Source organism: Caretta caretta, chromosome 7 (genome assembly GCF_965140235.1).
Source record: "Caretta caretta isolate rCarCar2 chromosome 7, rCarCar1.hap1, whole genome shotgun sequence".
Lineage (NCBI taxonomy): Eukaryota > Metazoa > Chordata > Testudines > Cheloniidae > Caretta > Caretta caretta.
The window spans coordinates 13,574,497-13,593,135 of record NC_134212.1 but is presented as its reverse complement, the minus strand read 5'-3'; the positions used below and the strand labels follow the sequence as shown (position 1 = coordinate 13,593,135).

At 39.9% G+C, this 18,639-nt stretch overlaps 1 protein-coding gene across 3 annotated transcripts in view; it reads right to left on the bottom strand.

Moving 5' to 3' along the window:
• The window catches only part of CNTN6 (contactin 6), a 230,894-nt gene that overhangs the window by 75,510 nt on the left and 136,745 nt on the right, over positions 1-18,639 (bottom strand). For all 3 annotated transcript variants that reach the window (XM_048858291.2, XM_048858290.2, XM_048858292.2), the window contains 2 exons: positions 17,035-17,238; positions 15,110-15,212 (listed from right to left, as the gene is read on the bottom strand). In XM_048858291.2, the coding sequence (XP_048714248.2) occupies positions 15,110-15,212; positions 17,035-17,238 (307 nt within the window). The remainder of the gene's footprint in view (positions 1-15,109; positions 15,213-17,034; positions 17,239-18,639) is intronic.

The following is an 18,639-nucleotide window of genomic DNA, read 5'->3' as shown; positions in this document are numbered from 1 at the left end:
ATGCAAGCATCTGAATTATTGGTTGATTTTCAGAACAAAACCAACCAATCTGCACCATTTCGGATACTCCTCGCTAATCAGAATGATGAAACTTCAGACAGGAACACAAAGGAGGAATGAAGAGCTGTAAATAAGGACATAAAAAGATGTAGTGAAGGGAGAGTACAAAAAAAAGAGAAATGAGCAAAGAACAGGAAAAGAGGATGAGTGACTGTGTCAGGAAGAAGGTAAAGAGACAAGGGAGAATATTTCCTTGTTTCGCATTTTATAGCTTTTTATCGTTTCCATTTACGTTTGGATCAATGTATTCTATATGATAAAAAATAGTCAAGTGTGAACAAGGCTATAAATGCTTCTTGAGTTTCTGGTAATATCACAGACAATACACGCTTCACCTTCATGATTTATTGTGTCACCAGAACACTTTGAAATATTAATAGTCTTGCATTTCAAGGTTGCCTTTCATGGTACTGAAAAGTAAAGTAAGCTGCTTTTCCATTGTAGAAGATCTGTTACACTGGGAACAGCTTTTTGAAGAGGCTTTGAATGAATGCTGGAGGGTTTTATTTATTTTTCTTCCCTGTGGCTAGTAATGTCATCAGAAAATATTCCGTACTAAAATTTACAATGGCAACAAATATATTTTGTGTAACTTGTTGTATACATGTTCCAAGGGACCAGTAAGTATATGTCCCGATCCTGCATGTTCATCTTCATGGGCAGATCTGTGCTCCTGCATGGAGCCTCATTGTGTATGTCTGTCCTGCTAATAAAACCTCACAACTGGCTGACTCAGGCTTACAGGGCTCAGGATGTTTAACTGCGGTGTAGACGTTGGAGCCTGGGCTGCAGCCCAAGCTTTGCGACCCTTCCACCTTGCAGGGAGGACTCTAAAGCTTGGGCTCTGAGAGTCAGGATCACTGACCTGTATCCACTTGTAGAGTAGAAGCTATAGTGTGTATGAGTCTGTGTCTAATTATATTGAGAGAGAGGTCAAATGTTATCTGTATGGAAATATAGTTATCTAAGTAGGAAAAAACAAATGTGCACACAACAATTTACAGTTAGAGCACCATGAAATATAATGAAAGACAAAATCATGCAAACCTCACTTGGTTTGGGTACCATTGCGAACTCAAAACTAAGACCAGATGCACTGAAAACTTTGCAAATGTTTTCAGCAATCTAGTCCTGGCAGAAGTTGATAAGTTGTGCAGCAGAACGACTTCTAACCTAAGCTCCTTTCTGCTATATGAAACAGAAAATTATAGCATCAAGACCAGAACTTTAGCTGAAAACCCTCTAAGAGCTATTAGAGAACTCCGTGATCTATCCAGCTATCTTAGTATGTCATCATAACTATGCTGCTTACACAGCCAGTGTGCGTCTATACGCAATTCACTCTGGGCCTGACTGTGGCATTTAGCCACAGTCCTGAGTGTGTATATATATGATTCTAATCTGACCCCTCCAATGTAGCTAAACAAGTTACTCTAAGTGAGACTGGGGAATGGCTGAGAGCTAGCTGAAGGAGTCTTAACTGAATTAAAACTGTGGTAATGTCAGTAGCAAGGGAAGCACCTGGAGGAAGCAAGCAAGATTTTATCAGTGCCCACAATTAATGTGCTATGCCCTCTTTTGTTGTGCAGATTTGTAACCTACAGCACTTTTGGGGCCCCAAGTCTCTTCTGGATGGTCAGATAGCAGTGGCTGTAAACTGATTAATTTTATTACTAAGTTAAATGATTGCTTTTATTATTTGTGGTTCTGCAGGAGGTTATACTCTTTTTTGCTGATGAAGACCAGCTCACTGTTGTCCAGGGATCTGCTTCCATGCACTGGATTATTGCAAAACACACTGCTTCTTAAACTCACGTGAAAATTGCAGTTAGTGTGCAGAAAAGGCCTGGCCCCTCATTATTGTGATCAAGATTATGAAAAAGATTAGTTGCAGTGGATCTTGCTATAGATTGACTGAAACCATTGATAACAGGCAGGAGACCATGGCAGGCTTTTAAAAATGGTATTGCATATTAAACAATAGGTGAATTGCTAAACTTTTAAAAACTGTATCTTCTGGGGTGGGGGTTAGCTGGCAAACAGATGAAGAGAAAGTAGGGACCACTGGGGGGAGGGGGCAAAAGAAGACAAAAAAAAAGAAAAACTATTAAGTGTATTCACTCATACTTTGTTATCCAGAAATGATTATTTAAATATTTCCTACCCGATTAGTGGTTTGTTTTATCTGAGCAATCACTATTCATGAATAAGGAAAGTGTTCAGCAGACATCAAGGCCAGAGGAAGGGCACTGTGGAAAAATGCCTCTGCAGTCAATCTGTCAACTCAAAGGTTTAGCAAGGCCTGAGCTGAAGATGTCCTCCTGTTTTCCTTATCCATACCAGAGCCTTATAATTACTTCCTTGGGGATCTTTCAAGACAAAATCTCCTTTTGCCCCGCCCCGCCCCCCTTTCCTTTGTACCAACATGATTTGAAATGCATTTCTCCTCTCCTGTGAACTATTACAGGATGACAGAATTTCCATCCCACCATCAACCTCAGCCTGGTCCAGTCCACACAAGAGATCCACTTCCTGGACACTACAGTGCTAATAAACAATGGTCCCATAAACACCACCCTATACCGGAAACCTACTGACCGCTATTCCTACCTACATGCCTCCAGCTTTCACCCTGACCACACCACACGATCCATTGTCTACAGCCAAGCTCTGCGATACAACCGCATTTGCTCCAACCCCTCAGACAGAGACAAACACCTACAAGATCTCTATCAAGCATTCTTACAACTACAATACCCACCTGCGGAAGTGAAGAAACAGATTGATAGAGCCGGAAGAGTTCCCAGAAGTCACCTACTACAGGACAGGCCTAACAAAGAAAATAACAGAACGCCACTAGCCGTCACCTTCAGCCCCCAACTAAAACCCCTCCAACGCATTATTAAGGATCTACAACCTATCCTGAAGGATGATCCAACACTCTCACAAATCTTGGGAGACAGGCCAGTCCTTGCCTACAGACAGCCCCCCAACCTGAAGCAAATACTCACCAACAACCACATACCGCACAACAGAACCACTAACCCAGGAACCTATCCTTGCAACAAAGCCCGTTGCCAACTGTGCCCACATATCTATTCAGGGGACACCATCACAGGGCCTAATCACATCAGCCACACTATCAGAGGCTCGTTCACCTGCACATCCAGCAATGTGATCTATGCCATCGTGTGCCAGCAACGCCCCTCTGCCATGTACATTGGTCAAACTGGACAGTCTCTACGTAAAAGAATAAATGGACACAAATCAGATGTCAAGAATTATAACATTCATAAACCAGTCGGAGAACACTTCAATCTCTGGTCATGCAATTACAGACATGAAGGTTGCTATCTTAAAACAAAAAAACTTCAAATCCAGACTCCAGCGAGAAACTGCTGAATTGGAATTCATTTGCAAATTGGATACTATTAAGTTAGGCTTAAATAGAGACTGGGAGTGGCTAAGTTATTATGCAAGGTAGCCTATTTCCCTTTGTTTTTTCCTACCCCCCCCCCCGACGTTCTGGTTAAACTTGGATTTATGCTGGAAATGGCGCACCTTGATTATCATACACATTGTAAGGAGAATGGTCAGTTTGGATGAGCTATTACCAGCAGGAGAGTGAGTTTGTGTGTGTGTGGGGGGGAGAAAACCTGGATTTGTGCTGGAAATGGCCCACCTTGATTATCATGCACATTGTAGGGAGAGTGGTCACTTTGGATGAACTATTACCAGCAGGAGAGTGAGTTTGTGTGTGTATGGGGGTGGGGGGTGAGAAAACCTGGATTTGTGCTGGAAATGGCCCACCTTGATTATCATACACATTGTAAAGAGAGTGGTCACTTTGGATGGGCTATTACCAGCAGGAGAGTGAGTTTGTGTGGGGGGAGGGGAGGGGGCGGAGGGTGAGAAAACCTGGATTTGTGCTGGAAATGGCTCAACTTGATCATCATACACATCGTAAGGAGAGTGATCACTTTAGATAAGCTATTACCAGCAGGAGAGTGGGGTGGGAGGAGGTATTGTTTCATGGTCTCTGTGTATATAATGTCTTCTGCAGTTTCCACAGTATGCATCCGATGAAGTGAGCTGTAGCTCACGAAAGCTTATGCTCAAATAAATTGGTTAGTCTCTAAGGTGCCACAAGTACTCCTTTTCTTTTTGAGGATGACAGAAGTAAAACTCAGCATTTGGCTTATCAACTTTGCACTATTTACATTAGTAATTGCAATAAATACTCAACAGTACTTTGTTCTCTCATAGTAGAGGCTTAGACCGAGCAAGTGGCCTAGTTTTATCAAAAGAGAGAGAATTCATTTACGAGGACAGCAGTTCCAGCAGAACTTCTTCAACCCAAATTATAGGTTAAATGACTGCTGTTACAGTCTATAGTAGGATCAGTGTTTCTGTTATGGGCCTAACATACATAAATAGAATCTGCATTATCTGGGCCGTTTGAGAAGGTTTGCATTTCTCCATTGGCTTTTCTGGTAACTCATTAGCATGGACTTTCCATGTCTTCAATCACTATTTTTTGCACAAGGCAGCTTTTTATCTGGTTTCTACAGATTTAAATGACATTACAAATCTTCCCCGCCCTAAACAATTACTTATTTTAGCCTAAGAACAATGAGGACAATTTTAAAATGTATTGCACTTCACAGACAGCAAAGTCTCGATCTTTTCTTCCAAAATAAGAAAGCACAGTATATAAATGCGTGCAGGTCTGTGAACATAAATCTATAGTTTGTCTGAAAGCTCCAGAGCACCTAGGGCCACTGGCCACAGCTACTACTTTTATTCATATTCTACAGCACAGACTGCGGAGTCACGCATCCATAAGTTACTAAATTAGAAAAGAAGACAAAAAATACTTTATTTTGGAGGATAAGTCTTATCACACTGGGCCTCAATTTAAATGTGTTTGTAACACCATAATCTGCACCAATAGGAAAGTTCCATCTCATCATGAAATGAAGGCACAGATAGCCTAACAGCCAGTCGATCACACTGTACTTTCGTCGCATCTTTCATGCTGTGCATCTCACAATAAAATTAAATTTACAGCTTAGATAATTAAAACCATGCCTGGTTAAACAAATGAGACAAAGCTGAGATTTGAAAGCTCCTATAATGTCTGCATCAAATACTGACTCACGAAAGAATTAAGTTCCAAAGGGCATAATAATTAAAGGGCTCAAGCTTCCAATCATTCCGCTTTATTACTTGGAGAGCAGCTGAGGCTTCCATTCCTCTGCAGGAGATGTTTGGTCAGAAGTGTGACAAGAATCAAGTGATCCACCTCAAGCAGTACAACAGGGAGATGTAGATGATCCCTCTGGAGTTTGTAACTGCTGATGTAATGCTAAGGATCTGTTGTCTCTAGCAGTTAATGTGCGGAGCATCAACAAAAATATCCATTCCCTGAATCAGGAGTGTGAGCTAGAAATTGTCCAACCCATTTGTTGCACATTGGAACTCCTGTTGGCTGGTGTCTCCCTACCAGTGCCTGCTTCCTGGTCTCCACCTCTGTACTTCAGGCCCTGCATCCCTCCCAGCCCATGGTGCCCCTTCTCCTGGGTACTGCCCACAGCAGTGCTCCCACATTCGGGGTCTTCCCCTCCCCATGGAACCCCAATCTCCTAAGCCCACCTCGCCTCAGTGACCCATTGCCAGTCTTCATCTAGCCCCTTCCCACAAGGGCAAGCTGCAGTCTGAAGTGACCACTCATCATCAGCCAGGGGGTTGGACCTGCTGCCTCTTCCTTCTCTGGCTGCCTCCCCACAGCCCTAATACCTCTTCCAGCCCTGACAGCAAGGCCTCTGCCTGGGGGTTTGCCAAGCTGGAGCTCCCTCAGCTCCTCCTGCCCTTCCCCAGCACTATGCTGTCCAAGGTATCCTTTGGTCCTTCAGGCAGCCAGGTCCATCTGCCTCCAAAGCTGGAGAGAGACTGACTGCCTTCTGGCCCTGCAGCCCTTTTATAGGCCTGGCCCTGATTGTCTGCCTCCCAGCCTTTTTTGATTGGCTCTCCACCCCAGCCCTCTCCAAGTGCTGACTTTTAACCCCTTCTGAGCCAGAGGAGGGTGACTGCCCCACTACAGGAGCCTTCTAGTGATCCTCCATGTCTTCTATTTCAGAAGCCACTAGATCCTAGCAGAGTACCAGTGTGTAGAGTTAGCTAGACCTTGTACGTTTTTTATATAGTTAGTAAGCATGTTTGGAGAGTATAGACACAATGCTATCTCTGTCCAAAAACTGTGGCAAGATGATGGGGAACCCCCCATGATAAGTGTTCTGGGTTATGATTCAAAGGGCCTGAGCTATATGGTCCCCATGTATGTGCTTGTATGTTCTCTGATCCAGCAATGGCCATATACACAAGCTCCCAAAAGTATTATTCCTGATGTTAGCAGAGATAATCTATATGGGAAATGGCTATGAACAGGGTTACTGCCAGTCAGAATACAAGTGAATTTTGCATTTGCAGCATGTGTGCCTGTTTCGGGAGCCATTTTGTTTATTTTCACAAGTAAGCATGCTCCTATTTCCATTTGGCCCAGGTCAGGGTGAAAAAGCATTTCTGGAAAGGTGTCTCATTTTGGAAGTTCCCTCATTTTATCAAAAACATAAATATTAAAATGCTTTTTAAAAACTCAAAATCAAAACAAAACTGTTCTGACATTTAGTTTTGCTGAAAAAATTGAAACATTTTTGTTTCAGTTTGACCTGAAATGATTTTTTTTCCATTTGTTTTGTTCAGCCACCAAACTGAAATTAGGTGAAGGTTCCTACCTATCAAAGGAGTGAAACTCTAGAAGAGGACAAGAAAAAACTAACTTATTTTAAGACTAAGCTTGATAAGTTTATAATAGGGTTGGTATGATGGTGATGACATACAGCCCATCCATGACCACTATTAGCAAATATCCCCTGTCATAAATATAAAGGGAAGGGTAAACCCCTTTGAAATCCCTCCTGGCCAGGGGAAAGCTCCTCTCACCTGTAAAGGGTTAAGAAGCTAAAGGTAACCTCGCTGGCACCTGACCAAAATGACCAATGAGGAGACAAGATACTTTCAAAAGCTGGGAGGAGGGAGAGAAACAAAGGGTCTGTGTCTGTCTGTATGCTGGTCCTTGTCGGGGATAGACCAGGAATGGAGTCTTAGAACTTTTAGTAAGTAATCTAGCTAGGTATGTGTTAGATTATGATTTCTTTAAATGGCTGAGAAAAGCATTGTGCTGAATAGAATAACTATTTCTGTCTGTGTATCTTTTTTGTAACTTAAGGTTTTGCCTAGAGGGGTTCTCTATGTTTTTGAATCTAATTACCCTGTAAGATATCTACCATCCTGATTTTACAGGGGGGATTTCTTTATTTCTATTTACTTTTATTTTTTATTAAAAGTCTTCTTGTAAAAAACTGAATGCTTTTTCATTGTTCTCAGATCCAAGGGTTTGGGTCTGTGGTCACCTATGCAAATTGGTGAGGCTGTTTATCCAACATTTCCCAGGAGAGGGGGGGTGCAAGTGTTGGGAGGATTGTTCATTGTTCTTAAGATCCAAGGGTCTGGGTCTGTAGTCACCTAGGCAAATTGGTGAGGCTTTTTACCAAACCTTGTCCAGGAAGTGGGGTGCAGGGTTTTGGGAAGTATTTTTGGGGGAAAGACGCGTCCAAACAGCTCTTCCCCAGTAACCAGTATTAGTTTGGTGGTGGTAGCGGCCAGTCCAAGGACAACGGGGGGAATATTTTGTACCTTGGGGAAGTTTTGACCTAAGCTGGTAAAGATAAGCTTAGGAGGTTTTTTCATGCAGGTCCCCACATCTGTACCCTAGAGTTCAGAGTGGGGGAGGAACCTTGACATCCCCAATAGCTGGAGATGGGACAATAGAGGAGGAGGGCTCTTAGTTGCTACAGAGAATTCTTTCCCAGGTGTTTGGCAGATGGGTTTTGCCCACATGCCCAGGGTCTAACTGATGACCATATTTGGAGTTAAGAAGAAATTTTATCTCAGGTCAGATTGTCAGAGATCCTGGGTGGCTTCTGCCTTCCTTTGAAGCATGGGGTCTGGGTCATTGCAAATTTAAACTAGAGTAAATGGTGGATTCTCTGTAATGTGAAGTCTTCATGTCAAGATTTGAGGACTTCAGTAACTCAACCAGAGCTATGGGCCTACTATAGGAGTGGGTGGGTGAGGTTCTGTGGCCTGTAATGTGCAGGAGGTCAGACTAGATGATCGTGATGGTCCCTTCTGGCGTTAAAGGCAATGTGTCTGAGCCTTTATTGCAGTAAACCCTTTCAAAATGAAAGTAAGAATATCTAGCACTATTGATACAGTTAATTCTAAAATGTGACCTTTAATGTCGCATGGATGTAATGTTGTTCAGTAAAATGAACACAATGCTGGAACTCAGAAGTTTAGAACTCAGTTCTGCCACTGAGTTGCTGTGTGGCCACGGGAATTTAGTCAAGTAACTCTTCTGAATTTCAGTTTCCTTCTGTGCAAAATGATGAAACTAAAACACATTTAAATGCTTCATTTGTCTTATTCTGTTCACCCCTCTAGTTAATCATAAATGTAACTGCTATTCCTCTGATGGAGATGCAAGATATTTGTGTCCCCCAACCCACCCAATCATCCAACACTTTCAATATTAATTTATTTTCCATCTAAAAGTCAAAGGTTCCTTCATGGTCTGGGGAAGCTATACACAGAGTCTTGTTGTATTCTCCAGCATACAATTCACTGTCAGTAGATGATTCATGATTTGAAAATTACTTTTGAATGCTGCCTGCTCCAAACTTGATGGAATACTGCCTGCTCCATTCACCACTAATTATGGGATCCTTCATGCTTCTTTTATAATTTGATATTAATGTTGGTTTTTAGCTTGGAAGTACATTCCTGTCCTTCAAATATTTTGTGAACAGCTAACTTACATGCAGCTTCTCCATCTACCAGAAAACCGCCTCAACCAAGTTAATCTAATATTGATGCTCTGTCCACCTTCACGTTCTTGGCAATCAACTTGCTGATTTCTGAGATCTATTGTGACAAAAAATTGCCTTCTTCTTGGCAGCCAAAGTGCCAGTGAAGCAGAGTTCTGGAAGGATTCCACCCCCCCCTCCCCCCGCAGTATATTAATTGGTCTTTCTTCAGTCTGGTACTTCACTATTGGTTATATCTATTATAGCCTAGGGCACGAACACCTTTGTAGAAGTTGCGGGGGGGAGCCAAAGTACCCCCTCTTTCTCTGAAGGTGGCTGCTCTGGTAGTAAGCCAGCTGCCCGCTCTTCTAACAACACAGCAGCCTCTGCTGGGTGAAAGGTATAATAGCAGCACCCCCCCGCCAGAATCTATTATTCTGCTGGATGGAAAAAAATCTGCGGGGGACAAGTTGAGGGAGGGGCAAGTTCCGGCACCAGTGATTAGTCAAATAATGTAAGAGACAGAGGAAGCTAAATTTATCCTTTGACCTTCAATTTTCCAGAACCATACAACCAAAAGATAATGGGCACAACGTTTATTTTCACTTATAACTAGAGATAGAAAAACAATTTTTGATACAATAAAACCTCTTTCTAGGTCTTTTGTCATTTCTAATTCTCACTGTCACCAAATGTTTTTTAATCCTGCTGTAATAAATAATAATAATTGAGACAGTTTCAGACTCCAGTTACGCTCGTTTACAAGAAGAGTAAGTCCCCGGACATCATCGGATGTACCCTGCATTTACATCAAACTAACACCAATCCATTACTATCCCACTTGTTAATGTATTATCATTCCTTCTGTATATATAATAATAAATACACCACCTTAATTATCTTGATCTAAACTATCATGACATTTTTTCTTGAATCACCACTACTAAGGAAAACAAAACCAAATCAAGACTAATGGATTTTGAAGTCATGAATTATTAAGTCCATTAATTACAATTAATGGTAAATTATTCTTTCTAGTACTGACAATTTATTATGCAGCTGTACTTACTACCTGAACTTTTTCTTTTGTTTCTTGCTTGACTGCAGGTCTTCAACAAGAGACTTTACCTCTGGAGGCGGAATAATTCTAATGATCACCCCCACCCCCAGGCTTCCCCACTAGTCCTTTAGTTTTTTAAGTCACTGGATGAATTTGATCTCTGTTATTAGTTTCTGGCAGATTTCGGTATCTGAAATTTTCTACATGGTATTGTTTTCTCACTCTCAATTATTATATATGTGGCACCCACCAGCACACTAGAGTTAAGGGTCAACATTTCAGCTATAATGTCCTTTCTATGTATTTATACCTATATTCATTTTGCCATCTGTAATAGCAGATAACGATCATTTATCATTTACAGTGCCCCAGAGTGTTACCAAAAAATAAAAAGCCATAGCATAGAGGCTAAGGTCTTTATCTAACACCATTTTTTTGGCTATTTCTTAACAGCTACAGTGCTAGTATTGAAAAGCTACACAGAAGAAAATGAAATTAGAAATGAAGGAGATATTTATTAGCATTTTTTAATTGGAAATGCTTGTTTACTGTTATTTGCAGCACTGTGCCATAAATATTGCAGTAAAGGTAAAATGATTAATTCTTAATTGAGATGCTTCAGAATTACCTGAGGTCCCAATCACTGATATACTAATTTACATGCTGTGTCCAGGGTGTAGGAAATATTGTAGTGAGGAAAAGATATATTTAAAAAGTCAATATTCTTTTAGAAAGAAATGTTAGATCACTGCATATAAGCAAAAAGGAGAAGTCTAATCATAGAATTGCCAATAAGTCAACATCTTCATTCTTACTGTGATTTAGACTCCATTAAACTGGGGTTAATACAATGGGATGGCTGAGAACAAAAGACTCAGAAGTCAGAAAATACAAACAATGTCTACAGTTCAAACTTAACTCTGTTCTCACGCTCTTATATCTTAGAGTGCGCATGTGTTTTGCGAGCAGCAGTCAGTGGTGTGGTTTTATGTTCCAGAAAAGGAAAAGGTCGTGTTTCTCTAAACACTGTGCAAGTACTTTCATTTAAGGCTTTTGGAGCGCAAAAGTACAGCAGGTTGTCTATCACCAGCTTGGATGTGAAAGATCTCTGTAATACACAGCACAAAGACATTGAGAGCTGATGGCATTGGCTGACCCAAGTGGACTAATAGTATGAATATATATGAGTGGATAATGCAGTTCTGAATCCTAAGAGAGACAATACCTCATAACAGCTGAGCTATCTAAGAGGTATATTTCAAAAAAATGTTGAGCTGATATGTTTAGACAATATGAAGTGCCAGATGCCTATACACACCTTGTGGGATTTTCAAAAGCACTGAGGCTTATCATAGAATATGAGGGTTGGAAGGGACCTCAGGAGGTCATCTAGTCCAACCCCCTGCTCAAAGCAGGGCCAATCCCCAATTTTTGCCCCAGATCCTGAAATGGCCCCCTCAAGGATTGAACTCACAACCTTAGGTTGTGCAGGCCAATGCTCAAACCACTGAGCTATCCTCCCTCAAGAACTTAGAGGTGTGTGAAGTGATTGTTTGGTTTGCTGAGAGGTCCAGAAAAAGAAATGTTTCAGGTTGACCTGTAATGAACTTTTTTTTTTCTGCAATTACTGGCAAATGAATAAGTTGAAAAAAATCATTCCGGATTGAACTAAATATTTTGTTAGATCTGAAATGAAATGCTTTATTTTGACTTTGAGGTTTTAAAATATATAGGTATTTAAATAAAGGGAAAGGAAATTTTGAAACCAAGTCATTTTGAATAGGAAAAAACAAAACATTTTCTTTATAAAATGTTGAAATAGCACATTTTGATTTTTTTTTTAGAATTGTTTGTTTATTTATTTATTTATTTATTCTGGTGGGTGAACAGGTTGGCCAATTCAGCAAATTTGACACACATTCATTAAATTTTTGGTTGACCTAAATCTGCAATTTTTGCCAAAAAAAGACAAGAATTTGGTCAAAAAATGTTGCCCATCTTTACTTAGGTGACTAACTTCAGATGAAATCAGGGGGAGTTAGGAACCCTGATGCTTTTGAATATTCTAGTGAGCACATATTTGCATATTTACGCTCCTAACTTCCTTTAATAAATGGCCCTATGTAACCTGCTTCAGAATGATGCATATACTATCCTGTTTTCCTGCTGTTCTCGTACATGCTTGTCAACTCTGGAATGGTGTCTTTTCACATATTCACATGCTGGTAGAAATGTGGTGCATGGCTGAATTCAATTTAAAAAAATCAAGGACTGCATGAAAGAAAAGAGAGTATATCTGTACTATAGCAAATGTATAATGGAAATATTCTCCTAAAACTCCATTACACAGATTTGAACACCAAACAGCACCCATCCAATACACACTTGTTCCACTCAGAACGTATTGTCAGTACGGTATCAATGATACCCATATTTATTTATTTATTATTGTACAGTAGTCACTGGTACTTACTGAATGTACCCCAAAGATACCATACCAGTACCGATATCAGCTGTGATTACATATGTGGAGTAGCAGAAGCTGCTTTGAACAGCTATAACTTGCTCCCTGTTTCAAACACAACTCAGAGAATACCATACTGTTTAAGGGATTTAGCCTTAGCCTCACCTCCTTTTGGATAGACAGATCATGTTAACTTTTTTTACAAAGTGCCCAGAATGTGAGCAAGCCCCATGCACCACATTATTATGCCCTTTTTGGACTCCCTGAAATAATATGGCAACATTTTTTTTAATGTATAACTTACATGCCTTTTGAAATGACTCCATGTAGCCAGTATCTCTTTCTGTTGTATGTTCACCATACATCTGATAAAACTCCTACTTAAACCTTTGAAATGTAAAGCCAACACTGACTCACCCACTCTTTCTTAAATCAAGGCTTTAAATGTGCATAACTGTAAGTATATAAAGTAAAATCACAGTCTTGCAGAGGCGGAACCAGATTTGTTAAATGTAGAAAACTAATCTGGGAGAAATTGTCATAAAAATTGTTGATTTTTTTCCTCCTATTAGTTTTGTTTGTTTGTTTTGTTAATTTATTTTATTTTTCTTCTTCTCACAGTGGTTTCTGCAGGAACATTTGATTAATTTGTCTTCTCTACAACTCAGCCTTTTAACCTCCGGAAAGCTCTAAACATTTAAAAGCTCACAACCTTAAAACAGATTGTCAAAGTGAACGAAAACTAAATAGAAGTCAACAATCTGAGGGCTTTTCTAAAGAAAATATTTACTCAGGGAACATTCTGATCTTCTTAACCTACTTTATATTTATTGCATTAACTGACACAGATCCCTACAGGACATGTTGGAAAGGATCTTGAGTGCTCTCCTGGGATCTTTGTCTTCCTTAGACATGGAGATTAAGGGCATGTCTACACTTACCTCCGGAGCGATCGATCCAGTGGGGGTTGATTTATCGCATCCAGTGAAGACGCAATAAATTGACTGCCGAGTGCTCTCCCGTCGACTCTGGTACTCCACCAGAGTGAGAAGCTTAGGCAGAATCGGCAGGGGAGCATCAGCAGTCAACCTACCACAGTGAAGACACTGCGGTAAGTAGATCTAAATACTTTGATTTCAGCTAGCTGAAGTTGCATAATTTAAATCTACACCACCCTTTCCCCCGCCCAGTGTAGACCAGAACTAAAATTAGGAAAGCAAATCAACTGCAGTTTCCTGCAGTTCATAGATTTTAAGGCCAGAAAGGACCTTTAGAATATCCAGTCTGCCTTCCTGTATAACACGGGCCATAGAATTTCATCCTGTTGTCCCTTTATTGAGCTGGATAACTTGCTGTTTGATGAAAGCATATCATTATAGTGAAGTGAGCATTGATGGCTAATCTAAGAAGAGATTCACTACAGTGTTTAGCAAGTTCCCATTACAATTTTTTTTCCCAAAATGTATTTATCATAGCAGTTCCAGTCAATTCAATGCCATTTAATAAACACTGTTCTTAGAAAGACCCATGTTGTAGATGAAAGGGCCAATCATCTCTCAGAAGAACTGTACTCCCAGCAACATTTGACGTACTATGAGAAGGGGATATAACACCTTCTCCATCTCTAAGCAGTTCCAGTTTATCTGTAATTATCCTTTACAAATGTCAGTTAATTGCTTTTAATATTCAAAACAGGAACATGCTTTTTATTTGAAAACGCCAATTAATTATGCAACAGGATAGCTTAGAAACTGGCCAGATCATCAGAGGGTGTCAATTGGGACAGCACCAATTTGAATTACACCAGTTGAATTACACCAGCTGAGGATCTGGCTCACTCTATTGCTGACTGAATGTCATACTGAACAACATGTTGTGAAGTATGAGGTAGAAAGTCAAGCTACTTCAACTACTCCTTTTGGACAAGCACAATAGATTCCTATAAATACTATGCCTAGAGGATATGGTCCAGTCCTGATGGGTGCTGAGTACCTGTAACTCTGATGGACTATAATGTGAGGTTTGATCCTTAGCACCTCTCAAGAGATAATCAGCACCTCTCAACAGTAGTTATAAAGTGGACTGCACAAACGTCAGTGGCTCCATTTTGGAAGGTTCCTTACAATGCGTTCAGCTTCAATAGGCATGGGTTCATCCCAAGTTCTGTTTTGAGATGTGAATTTGAACACAAAATTTGGTTTCACATAGTATTTTACATGATCTTGACTGAAAACTGCAAATCAACCCAAGATTGTTCTAAACTAAGGCTTGGGCTTCCTTCCAAGGTTTACACAGCTTGATGAACCTTTCAGCGAATGCAGTCTTAGTTCTGAGTTTGTAACAAAACCAGCCACTAGGTCAGCATCAGATTTTTGTTTGTTTGCTGGCCTGCATCATTGTGAATATTTAATACAGAAACAATAATAAACCAAAATAAGGGTTGTTTTTTTTAAAGGACCTATCTATGTATTTTTGACATTTGGATGACAACCAATCAAAAAATCTCCACCGTGACCCAGCATTCTAAAGATATTCACAACTCACAGTGACTATCACTGTTGAATAACAAACATTAAAACAAAACCAAAAATTCCTTACTTTCCAAGGGCAAAGCATTCCAGTTTAACAGATGAACCCTTCGCTGCATATGTTGTTTCTGGAAAACGTACTTCAATCTTTGGTTCATACTCTCCCATCACACCTGTTGAACATCAAAACAGCTAGCACTCCAGTTGTGTTTGAGACCTGTCTAGTACAACAGGATTTCAGTGTAAAAGAAAGGATGTGGTTATTTCTAAAATTAGAGCCTCATCCTGTTCCCATGGGAATCAATCAGCATTTTTCAAATGATTTCAGAGGGAGTAGGACTGGGGTTCTGCATAAATTTGACCCCTGTGCAAGCAGCCACTACAAGGCCCAGGAATTATTTGAGTCTATGTGGATCTTAAGTAGTGTATAGGTTTTGCCCAGGGTAAATTTCACTTGTGGGTCAAGATATTTGAAAAAACCTGAGCACCCAGAAGCTCCCGATCAGAGCAATGACTTCTAATACAAACAGTGTTAACCACAATGCTGTCAAGTATAAAAAGCAAGATGGTTAATAGTCAGTATGAGATGTGGGCGAAGATGAAAACAATGAAAGCAGCTGGGTACTGAGAACTTTTGAAAATCTGATCATTTAATTTAGGTACCTAAACAGGATCTGAAGGTTTTGGAAAATCTGGTCCCAATTTTCTGTACTGAGCATTTTGGAAAATCTGACTAAGGGTTTAGCATCTGCAATGCTTACTGTGAATAGGATCTGTTTGGGGGTGTTTAACATTGCAGTGATTGTAGGCTTATATTTTTAGTCAATATGCTTAAAGCTGAATTTCCTGACTATACAGGGCTGTTCAATCTGTTCAGTGTCTTCATCCATATTCCACATTGGCTATAAACCAGTGCTTCTTTTTTTTATGTTTAACAAGAATTTCATTAACATTATGTGTGTTGTTCTTCACTGTCGCACAGTGCTTCAGAGATCACTGGCCTGGGGCCTAATCCAAACCCCACTGATGTTAATGGAAATACTCCCATGAATTTCAGTATGCTCTGGATCAGGCCCCTACTCTCCCTAATGTAAAGAAAGAGGGTAGAAGATAAGGAGCAGAAGAGGTATGGAAAAAATGTGGATGGAGGAAGGAGGGTAGGAAAAAAGGAGCGTGTTGGTAGAAAGGGGCAAAGAAGAATAGGAGCAAAACATAGGGTGTTTGTACCCATGTTTTACATAAAATAACTAACTTATGAGCTATGGAGCTATACATTTGTTTGGGGGCTGTGGTATTTGTGCAAACAACACAAAAATTGATCTTCTGAATTAAAAGACCATCAGACCTTGCCCTATAATGCATATTTGTCTTTTATTTATTCTAGGAACATAACCTTCTGCTGTATTTTGTTAATTTATCAGAGTACTTCGAAAACAGTATGAAGGATTACAATTTAGGTAAACAATGCCATCAAAAAACTTTGCTAACAGGTTTCCCAGCTATATATTCCCCGTTGTGAACATTTATTTAGACAGCTACCTAAAAGGTATTTGTTTTTTTCTCACTCCAGTGACTCACTTAGTTTTGAGCTACCTCTGGATTTTATATTTGAGCAATAACTTGAATTTAAGTTTAGAAAGCTTTGTCAAATTCAAATCCAAACATAAGCCTTCCTGGGAAGAATAAAATTAGAATGGGGAAATGGCATTCTTTTGCTTTCTTTCTGTTGTATTACGTTTTGTCTTGTTGTAGTTGAGTTTATTAATTAACCCTAAACTGACCCTTTTTCTTCATTTTACCAACTAAGACCTGATCCAAAGTCCACTAAAGGTAAAAAGGAATCTTTGGATCAGGATCCAAATAAGAAGTATGAATCTGCATGTTTGTCTACAGGGATTTATTATTGCCTCAGAATGAATAACTAACATCAAAGTAAATAAATGATTTTAATAAGTTTTGTATTTTTTTCCAGATAGTCACATTAAAAAAACTTACCATCACTACGGAGGGTGAGTGGAGTGGGTGGGCCCCGAACACTTTGTTCTGATTGAGCATTAGTTACAATACAGGTGTAATTGCCCACATCAGATGGCTCTACTTTGGCGATGTATAGATTTCCCGTCTCTTGGGATACAAATCGACGACTATCCTCCTGAACATACAAGGGGTTATCATTGAAGATCCAAGCATAGGAAAGGTCTGGAAAACATCAAATATTCATCACGCATCCTTTCCAATGTACTCTATTCCATGTTAGAGCCTAACCCAAATGTAGCCAGTTTCAAATATCCAGTCATCCTTACAGGAGAAATTTGGTATGAACTCAGATTAAATAAGCATTTGTTCATCCTAAAACATAAATCAAACCTTTTCAGAAATTCACCAACTTTTGTGCACCACTCATTTTCTTTTTCTATTGCCAATCTATTTCTTGGCTTCAACAAGAAGAAGAAACAAAAGTGCTGAAGTGCCACTGAAAAGCTGTTTTAGTAAGTAATTTCCATTTATAATACTGTCCTTCTAAATATCTGACAGTTCTATTGCTCTTTGCATGGCATTTTGGCTCCCACATATCCTTATATTTATTCTGGAAGCTTACTGTGTTTATATGTGTGTAGAAAAAGCTTGTTTCTATCCCAGCTATCCATCTAGATATTTGCAGGCTATTTGAATCCCATCTCTTCATTGAGACATTTGTAAGCTATTTCTAGGTATTTGTGGCCCCATTACCACAGTGTCTGAAAGCTTTTCAGATATTTGAGAAAAGAAACAACAATAACAATCCTGCTTTCTGTTTCTTTCCACCCCATAGGAGAAATGGTTTGATATTAGCATAAGTTTTTGTAGGATGGCTTATTTATATTTGGGTGTGTAACTTGGTGTGAATTTGTTTTTTAGTTCGGAAGATAGTTCTATGGCACTTCTCATCTGCTCTAAGAGAGAGTTTCATAGATTCAGATCTGGTGAAATTTACATATCTTCCACACAGTTTTATTCTTGACAGTTTTATTCTACTGGTGGTACGTATATGTTGTGGGAGGTCAGAATTATGGAGGGAGAGGTGAGTTATCAAGTAGTTATGGCAAATCTCATCAAGGGCTTTGAGTATCAGGACAGAGACCATTAACGTATCTCCATACTGTTGCTGACATTTGGATTTAAGAAAAATACCTGGATTCTGCTGATGGCTTCAGCTGTCAGCTGGGCTAACACACTGTCTGCACAGACTGGTGTTCTGGTAATTTTGGCTGATGTTAGGTTTTAGAATAGGGATAACACTCAAAGTGATGATCACTGTGTTGGGCAACTTAAAATCCAGAAATCTCCTACAAATGAGAAAGGAGAACAAGAAGAAGCCTGCAGCTCTTCCTGCCATCCATGAAGCAAAGGAAGAGGAACCCAGTTTTGTCAACTTCCCCTTTGTTCTCTCCGGGGAAAGAGATGGGGTTTGTGCCCCGGATCAGCCCCTCTGCCAGGGAATAAGAAAGAGAAAGAAATAGGGAGAGGTATCACACCAACACCCAGTATTGTATACCTACTGCTTGTTTGTGTAGTGCTGCTCTTTACTGATGGAATCAAACAAGACCTAACGTGCATTTA